Here is a 15,560-nt window from a genome sequence, read left to right as displayed (position 1 = left end):
CCGGCACAGTCTGCTCATTCTTCACCCTGAGGCTGTAAGTGTGCAGGTGGGCACCCTCATCCATCTGGTACTTGCTGATGGGGATGCTGAATGAATACCTGGGCCAAGAGAGCAAGATGAGCTGCACTGGGCCCCAAGGTGTAAATCCTCCTCCTGCTGCTGCTTCAAGGTGGAGCTGCAGTGATGGGGCCACTCATCACTTAAGTGACTGAAGAACAACTGCAGGCAGGGGAATGGTCCTACTCAGCTGTTCATCCCCAACCCTGCCCAGCCAGTACCTTGTGTTTCCCCATGTCCATTCAGAAGGTGAACCCAACAGCATGATCTTCTTGGCTGTGATGGTGTTGAAGAGGCAGGCAACGATGCAGGCAGTGATGTAGCAGCACCAGCACTCTTTGAGCTCAAGGACCTGGCAGGAGATGTAGCAGCAGGTCAGGCCAGGAGCTGAGCTGCCAGTGCTGAGCCACCTCCAGTGGGCTGAGAATGTCAGAGACAGACCAGGTTGAGGACATCTTTCCGGAGATGGCTGCATCCCCCCCAAAGCTGCTCTGGCAGAGCACAGTCCCAGACAGTGCCAGCTGGGGACACCACAAGTTCCCTTAGGGATGGTGACACTGCAGGCTTCCCCCTCTACCCCCAGCATCGAGAGGCAGGTGACAAGCTGGAACAAACCCGGGGACCACCAAGGATGATAAGGGACAAGCCAGTTGCCAGGTAGATTTGTCCCACCAGGCTAGATGGTGTCCCAGCCTGGATGCTGGTGTGAACCCAGGGACCTTCCTTGTGCTTCCCAGGACAAAGCAGCAGGGACAGCCTGAAGCAGCACGCAGGCCCCAGAGGGGACACCCATGGGGACAGAGGGTGCAGGACCCACCCATGCTGCCCTTGGTCCATGCCAATGGTATGGGCTGCTTCCTCCATGTTGGCCGCCATCACCTCACCCAGGACACTGATGGAGTTGGTGCTACTGATCCTCTGAGCCAGGAACATGATGGCAGCCTGGGCAAGGACAGTGTGTGGGACCCTCAGCCCCACCTCCTGTGCCAGCACATAGCAGCTTGGAGAGCCCCAAGGTCCACGCATTGGGTTTTGGGCACCCAGTGCACGTAAGCAATGCTTGTCCCCTCAGGTGTCTCATTGCCACCAAGGAGGACTTCAGGTCAGAGGTGGCCATGCCTTCGGCCAGGACCTCGACAGGATGGGGGGGGCACAAGAGGGCATGGGAACGCTGCAGACCCACACGCCCCTTTCTCCTGGTCCATGCTGCCTGTCGGCCACCAGTGAGATACATGGGCCACCTTGTGCCACCCCCTAACCCACAGTCTCCTGCCTTGCACCGGAACAGGTTGGACTTCTTAGTGTTGGCATTGAAGAGCCGCTGGATGCTCTCGCTGCTCACACCAGCACTGTGCTCTTCTCCACATGGGTCAACCACCTGGCCCTTGCTGAGTCGAGAAGTCGATGCCACCCAGGGCTGGGCTGCAAGGGAAGGGGAGAGGGCAGGGTCTGGCCCCTGGGCAGGAGAGCTGGGTGCTGGCAGTGACCCCCTTGCTGTACCCAGAGCCTCGCCTAACCTAGAGATGCCCAACTGCTGGGCACATCTGGCTCCCCAGCCCAGGGCACCGCTCAAAGGCAGTGTGCCACAGCTGAGGGGCTGTCGGGAAAGCACTGCCTCTGGCTAGGGCCACTCCATGGGTGCGGATGTCACCCAGCCCACAGGCTCCCAGACGGCAGGGGAAGGTGCTGCCGGTCCCCTGCCCCGGTCCACGCTGCCTGCAGCCTCCTCCAGGCCACCAGCCACCCTGCCCAGTGGGGACCAGCCAGTGCCTGATGCTCTGCCCACGGCCAAGCCGGGCATCCCCATGGGAGCACTGGGGAAAAAAAAAAAACAACCTGGCTCCCTCCTAAGTCACAACACCCAGGCACAGGGTGCTCTCCCCACCCCCCCCACCCCCCCCGTGTCCCCCGCTCCCCACCCCGTCCCCAGCACCCTGCAGGCAGGTCCTGGACGTGCCGAGGGGTGCCAGGGAAGATGGGGTGAGGCGAACCATCGGCACAAGGCGCTAGGAACTGAAAGGCACCGAGTTTATTTGTAATAGAGCTGATGACTAAATTAATTAACAAAGGCTAATTGACACACCTGCTTGGACTGCAGTGCAGGCACAGTGGGGGCCAGGCCCTCAGGAATGGAATGGACCCGTTTGCCCAGGCCAGGCACCCCCAGGACCCCATGTCACCCCACCCCTGCCTCAAGCAAGGCCCTGCCTCGCTCCCCCCCCAGGACCCCCAAATACACCACCAGCAAACCCCAGCCTTAGCCACATCCACACCACCCCCTCTGCCCCCCCCCTCTCCCTGGGCTGCATCCCCACCAGGGACCCCCAGCTGTGTCCCCCCCATATCTCAGAGCCCCCCCCCACATCCACCAGGGATCCGCAGCCATGACTCCCCCCAACCCCTCCACCAGGGACCCTCAGCCAGGTCCCCCCATCCCTGGACCCCCCCCCCCCCCCCACATACCAGGGACCCTCAGCCAGGTCCCCCCATCCCTGGACCCCCCCCCCCCCACATACCAGGGACCCTCAGTCACGACCCTCCCGCCCCCAGTCCCTTTCACCCGGGACCCCCCAGCCAAGTCCTCCCCACCAAGGCCCCCCCACATACCGGGCCCCCCCCTCCAGGTCCCTCCTATGTCAGAGACACCCCCCCTCCCACCAGACCCTCAGCCACACCGTCTCTAACCCCCTCCCCAACCCGCGGCTACCCCCGGGCTCCTTCCTCCCGGGCCTCCGACACCCCTATAAGCACTGCCCACCCCGTACGAGGGACCCACCGTGGGGCAACCCCCCCCCCACGCCAGCCCAACCCCCCCACCCCGACACCCTCTGTCCCTTTAAGAACTCGCCTGCAGCCCAGCCTGAGCGGCAACCCTGAGAACCAATCAAAACGCCGGCTCCCGCCCTGCCGACGGTGGCAGCAGGGCCCGCCCACGCGGGAGCGACCGGCCAGCGCCACGCCCCGCTGGGCCCACCCAGGGGGCGTAGCCGACCAGTGCTCCGCCCCCGCTCGCAGCGCGCGCCGCGCTGCCCGACCCCGGCCCCTCAGTCGCTGCCGTCGCTGTCGCTCCCCGCCGCCGCCTCCGGCTCGGCCTCGTCCCGCAGATCGGCGAAGAAATCCTCCCCGCTGCCCGCCGCCTTGCCGCTGAGGGCCCGCAGCGGCCCCCCCTTCTTCTTCTTCTTTCGATAGTCGTCCACCACCAGCCCCCCCAGGGCGGAGACGTCCCAGAACTTCACCTTCTGGTCGTGGGCGCAGCTGGCCAGGAGCTGCCCCCCCGGGGCCACCGCCAGCTGCTCGATGGGCTCCCCCAGGTGCTGCCCAACGCAGCCCAGCACCCGGTTCGGCAGGACGTTCACCGCCCTGGGGACGGGGACGGGCCCCAGTGAGGACCTCGCAGGGAGGCAGGGCCCCGGTCCACCACCAGCCCTCCTGCGGGCACCAGCGCAGGCTCGGCGTGCCCTCCCTCCCCTTGTTCCTGACCGAGGCTGAGCTCGTCCCACAGCCTCCCCATCCCATCCCCCTGACCTGATGACTCCGTCCAGGGACCCCACGCATACGATGCTGTCCGTGATGGGGACCATGCAGTCAATGGACTCGGCCCTCAGAGCAAAGCGGTCGCTGGCGGCCCCGAAGCCGTCCCAGTTGAAGAGGTAGATGGTGCCTTCGCTGGAGCCACATGCCACTTTCTTCCCCCTCTAAGCAAGATGGAGGACAGTAAGGCAGAGGCAGAAGAAGAAACCTGGGGCCTGGGGAGGGATCCGCAGGGTCCTGCTCCGCGGCAGAGCCCAGCACCAACCTTCAGCAGCACGACAGACGTCAGGTCCCCGTTCTGTGGCTCTGAGAGCAGATCAAAGCGCCGCCTCTTCACGTTGAAGACGCCCAGGGTGCCATCACCGCTGCGTGAGATGGAAGAGGTGTGTCGTGAGCATGGGACATGGTGCAGGGCACTTACCCCAGCCCTAAGGGAAGGCCCTGCGTGGGCACAGGGGAGCCTGACCCCACGGAGCCCCCAGTACCTGGCGGTCAGCAGGATCTTCCCATTACCATCCACGGCCATGGCGCTGATGTACTCCTCCTGCTGACGGGCCTCCAAGATGGCGTCCCCCTTGCGCAGGTCCCACACCTTCAGCGCCCCGCCGTCGTCGCCCGTGGCAAAGACGTGGTTATCGATGGGCAGCACGCAGTTGAGGGCTGAGCTGCAGAGACCCCAGCCCCACACCGGCACAGTCACAGCTCACGCCATGGGCCAACGGCTCCCACAGCATCAAGGACGATGCTCTAGCCTCTGCCTGTCCAGCCCGGGGCTGCGTGGCCCCAGCAGGGGAGGGAAGGGGACACTGCCCTGGCAGTCACTGCCTGGGACGAGCCGCCCGTGCAGACCTACCTGTGGGCCTTGGGGAAGCGCGTTTCCAGCCGTCCCTCCTCCACCGTCAGGATGTGGACGGACTTGTCCTTGGACACGGTGAAAAGCTCTGGAGAGCCGTGTCAGCACCCCCAGCCCCGGCATCCCCCACTGTGTCCCGGTGCCACCCCACGTCCCCCGCACTTACTCTGCCCATCCTGGGAGAAGGCCACATCCCGGCACGACTTGAGGTGATGCCCCGAGGACCAGAGCTGCCGGTTCTCCCCCTCGGTGCAGGAGTACGAGTACCTGCCAGCACCGGGTCGGGCTCGCCGGAGCCCGTAGTAGGACGGGGAGCCCCGACGGCCGGTTCCCAGCGGTTCCTACACCCGGGACACCCCCCCAAGCCCCGGCTGAGCCCCCACGGCCCCACTCACAGGTAGACGTCGCCGTCCACATCCCCCGCCGCCAGCAAGGGCCGGGCCGGGTGCAGGGCGATGGCGTTGGCCGTCGCCTCGAAGCAAATGTCCTCGGGGGTGTCCCGCAGCCGCGGCTCCCTCCCCGCTGGCTCCGAGCACCCCTGGGGGAGAGCGGGGCAGTGGGGCCGGGGCCGGTGGGGGCCGGGGCCGCGCTGCCCCCACGCCTGCTCACCTCCCCCGGCGCCGCCATGGCGGCTGGGCGCAGGCGCTGTGCTCGTTTTGCATAGTACCGCCCCTTCATTTGCATGGCTGTCCCCTCCCCCCGGGCCCGCGCAGTCCTCTAGTGGCGCGCGGCGGTGGCGTCACGAGTGGGCCGGCCAGAGACCCGCGGCGACCTCGTCGCGTCTCGCCCCGTCGGCGCCTCTGGCTCCGTTTTGCCGGGACTCGGCCCGGCCGCTTCATGGTTTTTTTCCTGTTTTTTAGCTGTTCAGCAGCGGGAGCCCCCACGGGCTCCCGAATTTGCACCACTGTGGCCTCCTCCCTCTGCGTCCCAGGGGAGGGGGCGGCCAGGGACCTGGCGTCGCTTTGGCCCCTTTCAAAGTCTGGGGGTGGCACGGCACCCCGAGGTCCTGCCCAGGGCCCCAGCCCAGCCAGGGGTCACCAGCAACATCCCCGTCCAGCTTTGCCAGTTGCTGGCCCCATCGCACCCAGCCCGCTGCTGGTCTGGTTGGAGGCGATCGCCGGTCCCACGCCACACACAGCCCCACTGCTGCCACCCGTCACGGCAGCTTGCGCAGGGGAAGCGGTACGAGTCCTCTGCTTCAGGCCCTTCCTCTTACTGTACCCTACGCAAAGGTCCCATTTCTTCCCCACGTGCTGAGGCACAGGCTGCTCAGCTGGGATTATTTCCCCTAAATAGGCTTATTTGCTATTTTTATCCAGGGCTTGACATGGGGTGCCTATCCCCCACCACAAAAGGCTCCCACAATAAACATCCTTAGCTAGGGCTCACCCTGTGAGACTCAAAAGGGCCTGGCCCCCCTGCTGATCGCACCTTCTCTCTGCCCATACAAACACGCAAATTTAATGCGGTTTTATTACGGCTACAACAATTACACGTCACAGGCTATACATCAAAACACTGGAGGAGAGAGCCTCAGCACAGCCCCACAGCACACGGCTGGGGGACACACGTGCTGCCCAGCCCAGAGCAGAAAGTGGACGGCTTAGGGGGCAAGGAGAACACACCAGCAATCTCCACGAAGGCAGCAGCCAGCAGGCCAGGGTTCCAGGAGCTAGAGGAGAAGACACTGGAGACATCAGTACTTGGGACGTTTCACCTCAACCCTGGAAGAGACAGAGAGGCAAGACAGCGGTGAGAATGCAGCACCCACCCATGGCCCAGGGGAGAGATGCCCTGCAGGCTCTGCTGAGCTGAGCAGGGCAGGAGCACCCCGAAGGAACCAAATGTTCTCCACTCCCCTTCAAGCCCCACTGCCAAAAGCCGGCAGGGAGGTCTCTGCCCCCTGCAGTCCCTAGGTGAGGTGGCAGGAGACAGCCAGGCCCCAGCACTGCCCTGCAGCTGAGCCAAGAGCAGAGACAATTTTACTAACCCATCAGCCTCCAACTTCTTCCTCTTCTCAATGATCTGCAAAGAAAGCACAAAGTCCTGTTACCCTCAGGGTAGCTGGCTGCCCACAGCCACAGCAGAGGGGTTGTAGAGTGCAAGATACTCCCAGGGAGAGCTGTAGCCAGGCCAGAGCAAGCTGAGGTGAGCTAAAGTTGTCCACAAGATGCCCAAAGTCTGGAGAAGCTTGGCCTGTTCCCCCTTTGCTCCATTTTGGCCACCAAAGACCCTTTGTTCTCACCTGCCCCTAGCCCCTCCCATACTGTTGGGGTGCTCATAGCCAGCTCACCCTGCCAGGATAACCCCCAGCTCTGCTAGTTAGAAAACAGGGAGCCGCTAAATATGCCTTGTCCCCTCCAAGCCCCTTTGGATGGCTCTGAGCTGCCGGTTTTGGACACATTCATCTGCTGCAGAGCCTACAGCAAAAAGCCCCCGATTGGGACTGCTCCCAGGGCAATAGCTCTGAATGCAGCTCCAGATGCCTCTGCAGTCCTGAAGCCTCAAGTATTTGGCTGATGCTCCCACAAGGAGCAAATCCAGCTTCTAGAGAGCCAGCCTGTGAGCTGGACCGAAGAGCCATGACTAGGACAGCGAGGGCAGGACTAGGTGGGAGCTCTCCTGGGCTGCGCTGGCAGCTCACAGCCCAAACAGATGATAGCCCAGCACTGGGCACTCACCGCACTGATCTTCTTCCACTGCCGGTCCAGCTCTGCCTTGTCATTCGTCTCCTTGAAGCGACGGGTTTTGCGTCCCTCAGACATCTTGATCCCATACTGAAAGGCTGCCCTGGGGAAGGAGCAAGACAAGAGCTCAGCACTCGCACGGGATCCACAGCCTGCCAGGGGAACAGACATATCTGTACCAGCCATGAGCCCATATTCCAGAGCTGGCTTGGGCCTCTGAAAGCAGCGGCTGTGCAGGAGTCCTCAAGAGTGATACTAAGAGCAAAGACAAGCCACCAGGCCCAGGATCCACAGGTCCTCCTCAGGTCCTCACCAGGGAACCCCCTTATTGCTTTAAGCTCCCCCAGCACCCAGGTTTGGCCAGGATGGCCACCTGCATCCAAAATCCTTGCTCAACCCTTCTCAAGGGCTGCACTCACTTGGGCAGAGCCTCTTTGTTGTTCATGTATTCGCTGTACTCCTCCTGGGTATCGAAGTCCCAGCGGCCCAGAGGTCCTTTCTTGTTACCCTGCAGTGAAAGAACGACTGAGAGCAGCTCCGTACTCAACGCTGACCAGGGCTTCTCATGCAGCCCCACATGCCCAGGCAAGCTCTCAATCTCCCACTGGCCCCAGTTCAATGGGCCTGTGCACCCAGTCTGGCCTTGGCTCCACAATCCCCTCCCCGAGAAGCCCCAGACAGGAGATTCCATGGAAGAGGGAGTCAAGACGGACTAGCACACCTCCCCAACATCTCCTGGTCGAGTGCCAGAGTGTCACAAATTTGCTGCCTGGGACAACAGATCCCACCCAGACCCAGGCACACAGCAGATCAGCAAACCCCAGAACACATGCAACACCCAGCTCCAAGGCACTCAGTGCCTCTGTACAAGCCTGTTTGTCTCTAGTGGGATCCTCTCAGCCTGCACTGATGCCTAGTTCGCTGGCTGGTCCTAAAAGCTGGTGATGGCGTACCTGATCCATTTTGCTGTAGTCCACCTCTTCATCGCTGTCCACGGCCATATCATCCATTCTGTGAAGAAAAGCAAAGCAAGAAAAACGTTCGGAGTGGGTCCACGGGACACAGATCAGAGCCAGGCTGGGAGCCATCTCTCATGGCCTCAGACTGAATGCACTCAGTTCCTGGACCAGAGAGAAGTTCCTCCAACTGCAAGCCCTGCAGGTGAGCTGCACCACAAGGGCATCCAAGATCGCAAATGTTCCTAACATGACTCTGCAGCCTGAAAGCTGTTCCTCCTCCGCCGAGTGACTGCTTTGTGGCCAGAGCTTAATGAGCACATGAATTACCAGGGAACCCGGCAGACTCCCAGCCACCTCGGCCTCTCCCTGGCACTGAGAAGCAGCAGACTCCAGGTAGCCATTTATAGCAGAGACCAGCTAAGAAAAGGCCAGGTCTACCAGAACCAAGGACTCAGGGAGCATTTTAACAGTAGGTTGCAACCCCAGACAAAGCCAGGACTGCTCCTCCCAACAAGCAGTGGAGCTGATGTTCAAGTTCTTGCTGCCAGAGAACAGAAGCTCCCTCGGCACACCCTGCTCCCATCCCGCAGCTTCTTGCTGCTTCCTTACGTAGCAGGGTAGCACTCAGCGTAGCTGTTCGACATGCCAAAGAAGTCCCCGAGCTGCTTCTTGTCTTCTGGCTTCTTCAATGTGACAACAGTCAAGGAAAGCACCACCACATAGCCTTACAGCTAAGGGCTGAGCACAGCCAGCCAAAGAGCCATCTCCTGCCCTAACACAACCAAATTGGAGTCTGCAGAGCTTTTATTTGGTGTACGAGCAGCAGTGTTTGGGTGGCATTGCTCTGCTACAGAAGGAAAAGCCCTCCCAAGTAAGGAAGGACAGCCACACAGCCATGCTCAGGCAAGGCCTGCCTGCAAGAGAAGCCCAGCCCCACAGCTGGCCAGGCTGGCACAGACAGTAAAGGATATGACTCTGCTCCTTCCCAGCCAGCGGCTCCAGCAAACTTCTCGTTGATGGACTTGATGAGCTCCTTAGCTGACCCGGGTCCTGGGGTACAGAGAGCAGCAGGCTGAGCTTGGGGGAGGAACAGCTTACCGCAATACACATGGGGCTGGGCAGAGCCCCCTTCTGCATGACCAATTCACTGGGACAGGGTAACAGGCAGAAGAACAGGCTGCATATGAGGTAGAAGAGGAGGAGCCAGGAGAACACCAAGGAGCAGCAAACCAATTTGAGTATAGACAGAGGCGGGCTGATCCTAGGAGACCCTGAATCCTTCTCAGCTTACAGCCAGCATAAGGACGGTTGAGCAGGTCTGCTGCCAGGGAAGGATCTGCACACACACTCAACCCAGGCTGGCATGCAGCAGCCTGTAGGCACAAGACCACCCCAAAACCCTCAGAGCAGGCAATTCCCTCTGTCATAGCAGTCTCTGGGAGAACAGGGAGCTCACACAGGCCAGCGAGCCAAGCAGTTCTGAAATCTGCAACCCCATACATCTGAGCAAAACCGTCCAGCCTCATTCAAATGTCCACACCACTTGACTCACCTTTGTCGATGTCGGTGGGCTGCAAAGAAGAGGGAGAGATACCATGTCACCCAGGAGGGCTGAAAGCAGGCAACTGACAGTACTGCAAGACTTGCAGCTCCACCTTAAGACTCTTTGTGGCAAGCACACAACTGAACCATAAAAGCTACTAGCTCATGCTAGTCCTGCCTTACTTGCTAAAGGAGAGAACAAGCACCCAGCCACCCACCAGCCCCTAGCTGGAGAGACAGAGCTCAGCGACTGACATGTATGGGAGCACGACCAGAGACACCCAAAGCCACTGGGGTGACCCCACCAACCCCACAGCTGCACTGCCCAAGGGGCAGAGACCAGGTAGGACAGTCCAGGCTTCACGAGCAGCGGCTCACCTCATCATCAGCCTTGGGCTTCTCAAAGTAGCTGTGCCTCTTCTTTTCCTCCTCCCGCTCACGGTCACGCTCCCGGTCCCTGTCACGCTCCCGGTCCCTGTCACGCTCCCGGTCCCTGTCACGCTCCCGGTCCCTGTCACGCTCTCTCTCACGGTACCTCTCCCGCTCCTTCTCCCGTGGCATCTTTGCAGTGGAAGGCACGTAATCCCCAATGTCTTCAAAGATGCTAGAGGTGGAAAAGAGCCTGCAGTTACAGGTGCTGCAAGAGAAGAGGCTACAACCACCTCCCTTTGAACTGGAAACTAATAAAGGAGCACACAGCACCAACACTGAGAGCTAAGGACGCCCACTAGAACTGGCCTCTACATCTGTCAGAGGTATTGCTGCATTTCTGCTCTCTTCTGTGACTGGACCTGCTTCTTGTAGTCCAGGATAAGAGAGAGCCCTTGCCTGCCTCAAGCCTGAAATAAAAAAACAGAGCTTGCCTCCAGCCTTGTCCTACAAACTGCAGGTCCAAAAAGGCACCTCGCTGCAGAAGCACTAACCCCAGCCCTCTCTAAATGTGGTGGGCCCAAAAGACATTCCTCAAGGCAGAGAGCTGTGACCCCACAACCTGTGGGCAGGGAGGCACTTACTTCATATCAGCTTCAGGGGGCTTCTTTTCATCCAGCTTCCCTGCAAGGACACAACAGCAGTGAGAGGCACATCAACCACTCCACCACCTGCACCGTTTCCCTGTCCCAAATCTGGTTTCCAAGCCCCAAGAGTGGTAGGCCTGGAGGATGTCCTGACTTCCTCTTTGGTTACCACATCATATCTAGCCCCCTCAGGAAGCCATTTTGTCCCTCCCTAACAGGGGACATTTCCCCAAGGAACTGGGCCTTAACCAGGAAGAGTAGAGCAGCACTAGGCACCTTCACAGCTGTAATTTCTCAGCAGCCAGTCCCCTGTGGTCCTGCCACAGAACAGTCTGCCTTCAGGACGCAGTGCTCAGGGAGTTGTAGGAAATCGCTGGCCTCTAAGTCTACTGCCTCATTGCACAGGGGAATGCAGCAAATCAGAACACATCTCATTCTCTCGGTATATGCTTCAAGCATTAACTCCTACTACTTGGTTCCCTTCAGCTCCTACCTTTGTCTTTCTTCTTGAGCTTCTTGTTGCGGGTCCCTTGTCTGAGATAGGAGAGGATCTGCGTCAGTTTGCTGATGACAATGTCATTGGTGGTCAGCGTGGTCTGTGCCTGAAAGAGAAATCCTCGAGGAAGTATCCAACTCCTTTGACAGGGAACCCCTCCTGGCAAGACCTGCTCTGGCCAATTCAGACCAATGAAGTCAAGCAACCTGGACACTAGCTGCATACCTCCATGGTGGGGCAGTCAGCCTTGCTCCGGATCAGCGTGGTTGGGATATCAGTGTCGGCATATTCATCATCCAGATCTACCACATAGGCCATCCTCCCTGGCAGAAACAGCTCATTCCGCTCGTAGGCCTTGTTCTTGAACAGAATGCGGTAGATGTTGCGACCTGGAGGGGAAGGAAATGCGTGGGAGAGCTACTCTTACAAGAGCAATGGACAAACCCATAGTGAAGCATATTTAAGTTATCAGAATCACCTCCTAAGAGACACGCTTCCTCCAGCCCTCAGGTTCAGGATGCCTATACCTCAGACTCTCCCTCTCCAATGACTAAAGGTCCATTCACCCTCCAGGATTTCTCCCACATTCATGGCACAACACAAGGTGGGTAACAGCCACATCCACACAGTCTTACCCAGCCGGGTCTTAAACTCAATTTTATTCTCAGGATCTTCATCTTTCCTGAACAGAAACAGAAAAGAAACAGAAGCATTATGCTAAGTGTATGCCTCCTCTGCATCCTCCTCTCTGTGAGGCAGCTGCACTCAGGAATGCAAAATCCTCAATCACTCACTTAGTTTCTTTCTGGGGCTTCTCCATCATTTCCTCCTCTTCCTTCTCCTTGCTGGCAATCTCAGCTCGTACCTGGCCACAGAGTAAATCCATGCATTACAGACAAATCCATGCCACTGCTGCCTATCAGAACCAGTAAGCACACTTCCACTAGCTCCCTGTCCTGGTTTCAGATAGAATGGAGTTAACTGTCTTCCTAGTAGCTGGTACAGTGCTATCTTTTTTAGTTAGGTATGAGAAGAATGTTGATAACATTGATGTTTTCTGTTGTTGCCAAGTAGTGTTTATACTAAGGCAATGATTTTTCAGCTTCTCATGCCCAGCCAACAAGAAGGCTGGAGGGGCACAAGAAGCTGGGAGGGAACACAGCCAGGGCAGCTGACCCAAAGTGGCCAACAGGGTATTCCATACCACATGATGTCACGTCTCGTATATAAACTGGGGGAAGTGGGGGTGGACGGGATCACCACTCGGGGACTAACTGGGCGTCGGTAAGCAGGTGGTGAGCAATTGCATTGTGCATCACTTGTATATTCCAATCCTTTTATTATTACTATTGTCATTTTGTTAGTGTTATCATTATTAGTTTCTTCTTTTCTCTTCTCTTAAACTGTTCTTATCTCAACCCAGGAGTTTTTCTTCTTTTCCTTATTCTCTCCCCCATCCCACTGCCGGGGGAAGTGAGTGAGCAGCTGCGTGGTGCCTAGTTGCTGGCTGGGGTTAAACCATGACACTCCCCAATCCTTCATAAATCTTTCCCAGACTGACAAGATTGAAACACCCATAAGTAGCAGCTGCTACCCTCTGCCCACCCCCTCCGCCTTTGGGAGGGGACAGGGTAGAAGTGCAGCATAGTGATATCCGTGCTCACCTTCTGCAACAGCGCGAAGTCCAGACCCTTCACCAAGTGAGTGTGCTCCATGTCACCACCCAAGAACTTGGACTCCTGGATCAACTGTCTCCTCTTCTCTGCAGCGGATTTATCCCTGTGCAACAAAAATGGAGGCAGTTACGAGACAGCCCCTCTGGAGCAGACTGGCTAGACAAGGCCATGCCGCGGGGTCACGTACGCCTCTGCTGTTGGCCCCACAGCCCTGTAGTTGGCAGTTGTGCTGATCAGCTCTGTTTCCTCGTAGTCCTTGTTCACACCATCTCTCCTCTCCTTGGCTCGATCCCTGTATTTCTCGGCCAACTCCCTCTCACGCTCTATCTCCTGCTGGCGCAGCTTTGCATAATAGCTGGGGTTGGAAAAACAGCTCAGTGTTAGAGTGACACATTCACACTTTTGATGCATCCATCAAGTAACAACCCCCAAGGCCCCACACATGCCTGTTCTGCTCCCAAACCCTTCCCCAAAAACGTACTAAAGCACCATGGGACACAACATGCCTGGAGGACACCAGGCAAGATGAAACTGCTGTACTGAGACTAACTAAAGAGGAGCTCGGTCTTCCCGTCCAAAGGGAAGAGGTCAAGTGCAGTCCTGCTGCACAGATGTGCCCCAAAAGACACAGTCATCAGTGTATATGTCCCACCACTGCCCTGCTCTGCCAGACACCTGCAAAGCCTCTCCCGCTTCTTCTGGAGGTGAAGCTTCACCCCCATCCTGCTGCCACCCTCCCACCCCACATCTGTTCCCACAAGCAGTGACAGTCACTCAGTCTGAGCTCACTCTGCTTGGGTCTGAAGCCCCAAAATAATCCAGGCCACTCAGGGTTCTCAGGTAGCCCAAGAGCTCAGAAGCTGCTTCCAAGGGAGGGACGTGACGTACTAAAACAAGTGCTGATGCATTGCTTTCCCCATTTACCTTTTCTTCTTCCTCCTGCGAGCAGCTGGGTCTTCATCTTCGTTGTACTCCCGGGGCATCCTGGAAAAGGGTGAGAAACCACACGTACAGTCTGCAGAGCCATACAAACACAGGCAGCTAGGCAGAACAGTCCCACAGACACAGCAGGGCACCGAGATGCTCAAAGATGGGAACAGTACAGTCCCATTTCTCCCTAATTCCACTCTATCAGCAGGGAGACGAGGCGAAAGCACTGATTTTCACAGAACAAAAACTAAATCTCCCTCTTGTGCAAAGCATCTTAACAGGCATGCAAGACTCGCTCTGTTATTTACAGCAGTCCTGAACCACCTGTTTCCCCACTTAACACATACATGTACAGCTTGCATGGACCCAAGTACAAAGCAAGGCTGAGGTCTGCTCCTCGGGCCCTGTCTGCACACTCATTAGCAAAAGCCCCTTTAGATACCCCACTGCAAAGTCAGGCAGGAACAGAACCCCAGAGGGAAAGCGGACATGCTTTGTCCCACAGTCCTGTGAAACAGAGTCCTACTCACTCATGGTGGCGAGATTTGGATGGTGGCGCAGATGTTGGCGCAGCCCGCGGGGTCATGAGAAGCTTTCTGAAGTCTTCATTGGTCAGCTTAGACCTGCAAGGAAGAGAGGAAACAGAAACTGTCATCCCCCAATAGGCTTCGGCAGCCTGACTGCTTCTGAGGAGGCAGAGGGTTTACCAACACGTCCTGTGCGATGGAGCTGGATACCGGGTCCCCATGGAGGGACCCCAAAGGCTGCATTGCACCAGTCACTCCCAGCCTCTAGAAGGGGGAATTGGCCTCGGGCCCCATAGCCCCAGTCCAGTCCCATCCCAGTGTCATACTCACTGGTGGAAGGAGTGCGAGTCATCCACATCGTGGCCATCAGGGGCCAGGGGGTTGGAGAACGGTTCATCTGGGGAACAGGAGGAAAGACAACGCTCAGAGTCTGCCTGCATGGCTTCAACCCCCTGCCAGCCCCCACAATCCTCCCAGCTTAGTCCCTGCTCAGGAACAGGGAAGGGAGCAGTGGTCACCCACCACCCTGCTCCTCTGCCAAGCCCAGGCCACTGACACCCGGGGGTAGCCTCACCAGGGCACATGGGACAAAAGGGTCTTGGTGTCACTGCCCACCACGGGACCTTGCTGCCCTCCCAACCCGAGTGACTCCTCACCCTCCCGGTGGCTGTTCTCGTGGCTCCCCGGTGGTCTCCCGTCCCCCCGTCCCGCGACTGCCCTTGAATCCCCTCTACCCCCAGAAACACCCTACTGCCCCATCCCGAGCGTACCGCAGTGTAAGTGCCCCGCGCAGGCGTTTACCCCCAAACACACCCCCAGTTTATCCCCAAGTCCCCCCCTCCCAAGCATGTCCTCACCCCCTGAGCTGCCCCAGAGCCCCATCCCGGGAGCTCCCCTCCCTCCGACTCCTAAAGCCGTCACCGTACCCCCTGCCCTAGCAGGGCTGTTCCTCTGACCAGGTTGGACGTGTCCCGGCGCCCCGCCGGGGGGTCCCCCCCGCTCCCCCGCCGCAGCCCGGTGCCCCAGGCCCAGGGTGGGCCTACACCGCCCTCCCCCATGCCGCTCCCCCGAGGGTCGGACTCCCCGGCCCCTGGGGTGTCCCGGAGCCCCGCGGTGTGCCCTGTCCCCCCGCCCCACTCACTGTCGCGTTCCGGCATCGCTCCCCGCTCGGCAGCCCGACACCACAGCCCCTCCGCACCGCCGCTCCCCTTCCCAGAACCCTCCGCGGCCGGCCGGCCCGCCCCCCCGGCCGCATTGGCCGGCCGCTGGCCGGTGGGCGCTGCGAT

At 59.0% G+C, this 15,560-nt stretch overlaps 2 protein-coding genes across 2 annotated transcripts; both read right to left on the bottom strand.

Annotated features, from left to right (window-relative positions):
• Window positions 1–2,868: 2,868 nt before the first annotated feature.
• WDR55 (WD repeat domain 55) lies at window positions 2,869–5,135 on the bottom strand. Its single transcript, XM_069772782.1, has 8 exons — window positions 5,051–5,135; window positions 4,837–4,979; window positions 4,608–4,708; window positions 4,442–4,529; window positions 4,074–4,253; window positions 3,854–3,953; window positions 3,583–3,752; window positions 2,869–3,417 (listed from the first exon to the last, which is right to left on the bottom strand). Exons 1-8 carry the CDS (start codon window positions 5,123–5,125, stop codon window positions 3,102–3,104), a joined length of 1,173 nt encoding a protein of 390 aa, XP_069628883.1. The 5' UTR covers window positions 5,126–5,135; the 3' UTR covers window positions 2,869–3,101.
• Window positions 5,136–5,896: 761 nt separating this feature from the next.
• On the bottom strand, window positions 5,897–15,514 carry IK (IK cytokine). The gene is made up of 20 exons (XM_069772777.1): window positions 15,416–15,514; window positions 14,605–14,671; window positions 14,278–14,370; window positions 13,742–13,801; window positions 13,005–13,172; window positions 12,806–12,920; window positions 11,936–12,006; window positions 11,777–11,823; window positions 11,367–11,530; window positions 11,139–11,247; window positions 10,643–10,682; window positions 10,008–10,233; window positions 9,640–9,658; window positions 9,060–9,137; window positions 8,697–8,778; window positions 8,082–8,139; window positions 7,548–7,636; window positions 7,123–7,231; window positions 6,432–6,466; window positions 5,897–6,165 (listed from the first exon to the last, which is right to left on the bottom strand). Exons 1-20 carry the CDS (start codon window positions 15,429–15,431, stop codon window positions 6,138–6,140), a joined length of 1,674 nt encoding a protein of 557 aa, XP_069628878.1. The 5' UTR covers window positions 15,432–15,514; the 3' UTR covers window positions 5,897–6,137.
• Window positions 15,515–15,560: the final 46 nt, after the last annotated feature.

Source organism: Haliaeetus albicilla, chromosome 27 (assembly GCF_947461875.1).
Source record: "Haliaeetus albicilla chromosome 27, bHalAlb1.1, whole genome shotgun sequence".
Classification (NCBI taxonomy): domain Eukaryota; kingdom Metazoa; phylum Chordata; class Aves; order Accipitriformes; family Accipitridae; genus Haliaeetus; species Haliaeetus albicilla.
Note: the sequence above shows the minus strand (reverse complement) of the source record. Positions and strands in the feature narration are given on the sequence as shown.